This window comes from Nothobranchius furzeri, chromosome 6, assembly GCF_043380555.1.
Source record: "Nothobranchius furzeri strain GRZ-AD chromosome 6, NfurGRZ-RIMD1, whole genome shotgun sequence".
In the NCBI taxonomy this organism is placed as follows: domain Eukaryota; kingdom Metazoa; phylum Chordata; class Actinopteri; order Cyprinodontiformes; family Nothobranchiidae; genus Nothobranchius; species Nothobranchius furzeri.
In genome coordinates, this window is record NC_091746.1 from 68,784,603 (window position 1) to 68,791,188 (window position 6,586).

At 44.8% G+C, this 6,586-nt stretch overlaps 1 protein-coding gene across 2 annotated transcripts in view; it reads right to left on the bottom strand.

Moving 5' to 3' along the window:
- Positions 1 to 272: 272 nt before the first annotated feature.
- col5a1 (procollagen, type V, alpha 1) overlaps positions 273 to 6,586 on the bottom strand; it is a 118,677-nt gene continuing 112,363 nt past the window's right edge. The window contains exons 64-66 of one of the 2 annotated variants that reach the window (XM_015943244.3): positions 5,810 to 5,878; positions 847 to 1,080; positions 273 to 689 (exon numbers count right to left, since the gene is read on the bottom strand). In XM_015943244.3, coding sequence (XP_015798730.3) covers positions 543 to 689; positions 847 to 1,080; positions 5,810 to 5,878 — 450 coding nt within the window. In that variant the 3' untranslated portion in view covers positions 273 to 542. Of the gene's footprint in view, positions 690 to 846; positions 1,081 to 5,809; positions 5,879 to 5,937; positions 6,007 to 6,586 lie in introns of both variants that reach the window. The other variant, XM_015943243.3, reaches the window with a different exon arrangement.

Consider the following 6,586-nt stretch of genomic DNA (forward strand, 5'->3'; position numbering starts at 1 on the left):
TATATGTATATTTATATATATATATAAGTACCATTCCAGGGGAATGGTGAGACAATTATGCACAAACAAAGCTCCTGGGGTGGACAGACTGAAAAGAGACAGGTGGCAACATGAAAGATCAAAACTAAAAGTAAAGGAAAGAGCCAAATCGGATGGAGTCCATGGAAAACTGCGACCATCTGGAACGGCTGCAGCTTTCAGGGTCGCTTTAGTTGTTTTGGAGGGAAAAAATGAAAGAAAAAGTGTTATGTCATGGGGCTTGGTTGTGTGTGTGTGTGTGTGTGTGAGGGGGGGGGGGGAGGATCTGAAATCCAGTTTCAAAACTTGCATGTGATAGAGAAGGCACTCTGAGGTTTCAAGGTTATTTCCTCTCTATTCCTTTCAAATTTCACTGTATGCTTGACATAATTTCATTTTTTGCTTTATGGAAACAGTTTTTTTTTTACAAGTAGAATTGTCCTATTCTCTTTCTTTTTCTTTGTGAGAAAACAAAAATAGGCTTGTTTATTGGATCTTTTGCTCCATTTGCTCGGTGAAAGTTCTTAGCCGATGAAACAGACGGGTCCCACGTCGAATCCGAACTTCTGCGTGGAGCCGCCAAAATCATTGAACATGATGTCCACAAAAGGCACCTGTTCCACCTTTGGTGTGTTGATCTCGAGCACTGTCTTTTCATAGCCCTTTTTCAACTGTGGAGGACAGGGGACACAGCGGGACGTGGGATTAATGCGTGGGAAACAACAAAAACATCACACGCTTGTACTGACTGAGCCGCTTCAAACAGTGTTCATCGAAGGAAGTCCGCCAACCGCTGAGTAAAAACACAAGGTCGTTTTCTGGACTCACCGCGCAGCCGTCAACCAGGGAGCGGATGTAAGGGTTGTTGTCGTAAGACATCTCCTCATCGTTGGATCCCAGGAAGCGGATGGCCTTGTCGTAGCTGTCCTGCTCCTGGTCGTACCACGCCACTGACTGGTAGCAGTTGTACGTCATGTTCTGGCGGGCTGCCGCGCTCAGCAGTCGCAGGAACGTCATCTGAACCACGCCGATGGGGTTGCCCTCTGCGTCCACGTAGGACAGCTGAAGGAACAGAGACACAGTTGAAGAGAAAAGACGCACTTCTTAAATAATCAGTAGGGTAGGAGAAATGTCCTGCCGACAGCAAAGACGTAACGAAATGAGAGAATTATGATTTGTACTGGAGTTTCAGAAATTACAAGATCGTCATAGTCATGAATGCTAAATTATTTGGGGCGTTTGATGGTCGCTTGGCATGGCTTTTCCTCCTGAGGGGAATTACATTTTAAAGATTCAGAAGTTATTAGGGGGTCAAAAGTATACATACTGTCTCAAATAGCTATTAATTTATCTTAATCTTTTAATAAGTGGTGCTGAAGGTTCTTGAATGTCGTAACTCTGGACGACTGGCACGTCAAGCCGGTTTCCGCTCACAGAACCTCCGGGCGAATTCACCGCGGCTTGCGCTCGTCTCCATTTCACCGGCCTGGCCCAAGAGGACCATTTTAAGGGCCAAGTTTAGGAACCAACCGAGTGCCTGAACTGGGGTATTGACTCTGGAAAGGCCTGGTAGAGTCACTGGGTGGGACTTGTGGTTATCTTGTGCTGATTGGATGTAACTCAGTGGGAAATGACATTTGGTGGATGTCGCCCCCCCCCCCCCCCCCCCCCAAAAAATGGCATTTGTAAAATTGGAAAAGTTGCTGGTAAAGCAGAAAGGAAGCAACATTCATGCTGCTTTAAAACCAGTTTCTAAACCGTCTCAGAGCACCATTAAAAAATAAACGGTCCCTGAAATCAGCTTTTTACGTCACACAGCCGCATCCCCCCATCTTCCGAATGGGTTAAATTATGGGTTAAAATGTTATTATTAACCCTTTGATGCATGATGGTCACTACAGTGGACAGGTACTCAAAATTGTTATTTATTTATTTTGCTATTAAGCACAGCTGTTGAAGACTTTATTGCATTTGAGCCCCTCCATTTGGCCTTCAGTAAGTCAAGCCAACATATTTCATGTTCAGATTGCACGTTGTCCACTGAGGTGGACATGTAATAAACTATGTGTAAATTAAATGTTACAAAAAATATGTAAATATGAAATTTGTTTCATTCACACCTAAAGATGAATGAAAAAAAAATGTTAAAAAAATCATGGTTGAAGATTTCATAATTCATGCATCAAAGGGTTAATAATATTGGTGCATGCCTTTTGAAGCTGCTCAGTGACATCACTAACTACCAAAAGGGGCACACTATGCTGACATCTTAGCAAGGTTCTGATGGGGTTTATTTTGCATGGAGACACAATGGCTGAGAGGACGGAGCCATCGTAAATGTCCCACATCTCCTATAGTGGAAACACAGCTATTATTAGTGATTGGCCGCAGCTCAGGTTCTACGTATACGGCATTGAAAGGATTTGTTTGACAGCACCTACTCATCTGTCCCCATCAGATTAAAAAGAAATAAGTACTGGGTCAGGATGTGCAGAAACAATCCAGGAACTACAAAGACTCCAGCTTACCACGAACTGGCTAAAACACAAATATTCATCTGAACTCAAACGAAAGTGGCTTCTGATCAGTACTGATGTAAACTGTGTGATTTTGACCTAGATAAATATGGAAAAAACAAAGAAATAAATACTAATGGGTAAAATAATGGCAATAAACAACCAGCATTATCCTTAAGGTGCATACATGTAAAAATGCATGGAAGGGGTTGACTGATACACGACACGGTTATAGCTCCCGGGCTGGAAGCAAAGATAATATTTAAAGCCTAAATAAATCAAAAAGCTGAACTAAACACCTAATTTAAATGTTAATTGAACAGTTGTGTACATTCTAAAAACCAATATGAGCAAATGAGAGCAAAATCCTGAAAATATCATTCTGAAAGCAGATTGTAATGACATGCTAATTATCTTGTAATTAACCTAGAATCCTCTTCTTTTTAAGCTCATATTACAGAACGCTGAGCTGTGTCTCATTAAGCTGATAAGTGCTTCGTAATCCTGGCTGATTGGATCAACTTGGAGCCGGTCCTAGTTTATTTTAACATCCGTAAACGACAATCTGCAAATACCAACCATCAGGAATCCATTAGATCCACATGATCGCGTCGCCTTTCGGGGAAACAGGACTCACTGGGTACAGTGCACATGCAGAAGTCGTGCCATGCAGCCAGAGCAACAGACTCTATGAGACTGTATTTTCTTCAGTGTTTGCACACACACACATATACACACAAGCACACACATGCAAAAAACAAAACTCACAGTGCTGACAGTCAGAGTTGACGTTAACAGGGAGCCGATTCTCATCTGGGTCTGTTTGTGCAGCCCATTAGTGCTACATTTTTATAAATTTTGCTAATCAAATACAAGATGTGACTCATGTTTGAGTGTCAGCACCATGGTCCTGCATCTGAGGAAAGCAGGGCAGCTTTTCCTCATTTGCCCCCGCCAGTTTTCATCACCTCACTTTGTGGGGATGCAGGCCGGCATCCCAACAGAAACATTACCTCTTCACCATCACATTCAACAGAGGCTGAGAACCCAGAATCCCCCTGGGTGGTGACTGAGTACCTGACCTGTTTGACTCAGAGCTGCTTTGGACACAGTGGGAATGTGCTGAGCAGGAATGCCAGAGACAAGTACTTTAATGAGTTTTAAGCTGGGGTACCTTGTTTAAAAGGTTTTGAGGTAACTTAAAAGTGCTTGAATTTGTCTATCTGACCTTGTTCTATTATATCAAATATGTAATCTTTTTGAATTTATATCTTCCCTAGGTCCCTCCCCTTCCCTCTACAGTAAAACGATCATTAACGCGAGCCTAGAGTGCTGACCAACAGATCTGTACATCCACAAGGGAGAGCTATCAGCCAACTGCAGGCTGCCATTACCATAGGCCAATGTGGCGCTAGCTTGAATGCTAACTCATTCTGCTTTGAAATGATGTTCGTCTTCGTCTTCGTCTTCCTCCGCTTATCCGGGTCCGGGTCGCGGGGGCAGCATCCCAATTAGGGAGCTCCAGGCCGTCCTCTCCCCGGCCTTGTCCACCAGCTCCTCCGGCAGGACCCCAAGGCGTTCCCGGACCAGATTGGAGATGTAACCTCTCCAACATGTCCTGGGTCGACCCGGGGGCCTTCTGCCGGCAGGACATGCCCGAAACACCTCCCCGGGGAGGCGTCCAGGAGGCATCCTGACCAGATGCCCAAACCACCTCAACTGGCTCCTTTCGATCCGGAGGAGCAGCGGTTCTACTCCGAGTCCCTCCCGAATGTCCGAGCTCCTCACCCTATCTCTAAGGCTGAGCCCGGCCACCCTACGGAGGAAACTCATTTCGGCCGCTTGTATCCGCGATCTCGTTCTTTCGGTCATTACCCAAAGCTCATGACCATAGGTGAGGATTGGGACGTAGATCGACCGGTAAATCGAGAGCCTGGCTTTCTGGCTCAGCTCCCTCTTCCCCACGACAGATCGGCTCAGCGTCCGCATGACTGCAGACGCCGAACCAATCCGCCTGTCGATCTCCCGATCCCTCCTACCCTCACTCGTGAACAAGACCCCGAGATACTTAAACTCCTCCACTTGAGGTAGGACCTCTCCCCCGACCCGGAGGTGGCAAGCCACCCTTTTCCGGTCGAGAACCATGAAATGATGTTAGTCTGTTAAAGTCAAACTGTGCTTAAAGAGGGAATTAAACAAAAGGGGATTTATCTTTTGTGTATGTGAGTGAAGTGATCAGTGTAGCGTTGAACCTTACACTAGATCGGACGATTGTTTTAGCTCTCTGTTGTCTCTGAGCATGTGCGGTATGAGCCGTAGCTTTCAGCTCCTCCCTGAAGCGGAGGGGGAGCAGGGGTGGGAGCTATAGCTGTCCAAATTTAAAAAATCTCCTCTCCTTGAGGACATTAGACTACGGACCCCCCACCCCCCACCCCCTTTAAAGCTTCTTTCCGGAGGATTTCTCTTATTCGATGGCACCATCTAGTGGCTGACAAGAATATCACACAAAAAGTCTATTCCTGTTTGTTTAAGATCGCAACTTCATGTTTCTGTTTATAAATGTGCTTCTTAGCCGACAAACGGTGCAAAAACACGTTGTTTTACGTGTATTATTCTCATGTCATGTTGTGGTTTCATATATTTGTATTTTAGAGACTTACTTGTCCGTGAAAAGTTCATCAAATCTGCATCAGCCGAGGTACTCCTTAAATTTGAAGCAAGTAAGCGGTAGTCTAACGCTAATGGTTAGTTCTGGTTGGCGCTTAGTTTCCTATTGAACAGAGCTCTTTGGGGCAGGGGGCGTGCTTAGCAAAAAAAATAAATAAATAAACGACGTATTGCTTACATTGTGTCAGAGTACATGATGAGACAATCGCTTTTACAGATTTCTGAAAAGTCATACATCATTTCTGAAAGGGGAAAACTCCGGAAAGCAGCTTTAAGGTATTAACTCTTTAGTCAAGGTGTTGCCGAGGCACCCAGTCACTAGTAGGAGATGCTCTACGAGTGGAGCGGAAGCAGGAGAAGGTGGAAAACCAAACTAGGAAGTTTGTTGTCTGTTTGCTCCACAAACCTTTCCTCTGTTTCCCTGCAAGAGCATCTCTTGTACGTTGCTGGACTGAAGCTTGTGCTGACTCATGCATCTCAATAACCAACAAGCAAAGTGCCAGGCTTGATTCATGCTCTAAAGTGCAGAACCAGAACCATGCAGGGCCTCAGGAGCGCAGAGTCCCAACCTCAGCTGGGACTCTGGGACCGAAGGCGGAGCCACTTACCAGGGAACCTCTCTTGTAGTGACTATACCAAGTGCCTGGAGAGTCTTTGGGCCATTTTGCCATTTTGCTCTGTAAAATATGACAGGTGTTCAGGGATAGGACACGGGAAGGTCGGGAGTCTGGCTTACCAGTTTACCACGTTTGAATTCACTGAACCAGGAGCCGGGGTTCTCCTTTACCCAGGAGGTGAGCCTAGCCTGGGGGCATGGATCAACAAAAAGGCAGAGGAGGAGGAGGGGAGAAAGAGTGGTGTTAAAGAAAGGAAACAGATTTGACAGAAATCCCACACACCCCCTCTCTTAGCTATTCTTCTTTCATCCTCGTGTTGTTCTCTGAGGAATCCTCCAGACCTGTAACAGTACTCTGTGAGATCAAGCAGACCAACTGGACTGGGCCGGATGAAAAGAGGAAGAAATAGACGTTCCACAGAGGACCAAGTTCTAGGCTAAAAGCTGTTGCATCATACTTATGACGTCATCACACAGAAAACATGTTAAAGATTTCCAAAATAAAACCTTTGCCTAATTTAAAGACGAACCTTGCTTACAAAAATCTATAAAAACATAAAAAATTCATGGGTAAACTCAATTATTACTGGACCTTCAATAATCAACTTTTCATTTTCTTATTCACAGCAGAAAGATTTCAACTAAATAATCCACAAATTACTGTATCAATGTTTGCATGAAGGTGGTTTCCTGAAAGATGAGAAATAGAGATTACACGTGAATCAACTAAAGAGCTAAGCAGCCAAGATCAAAGTTGACCATTTCGTCT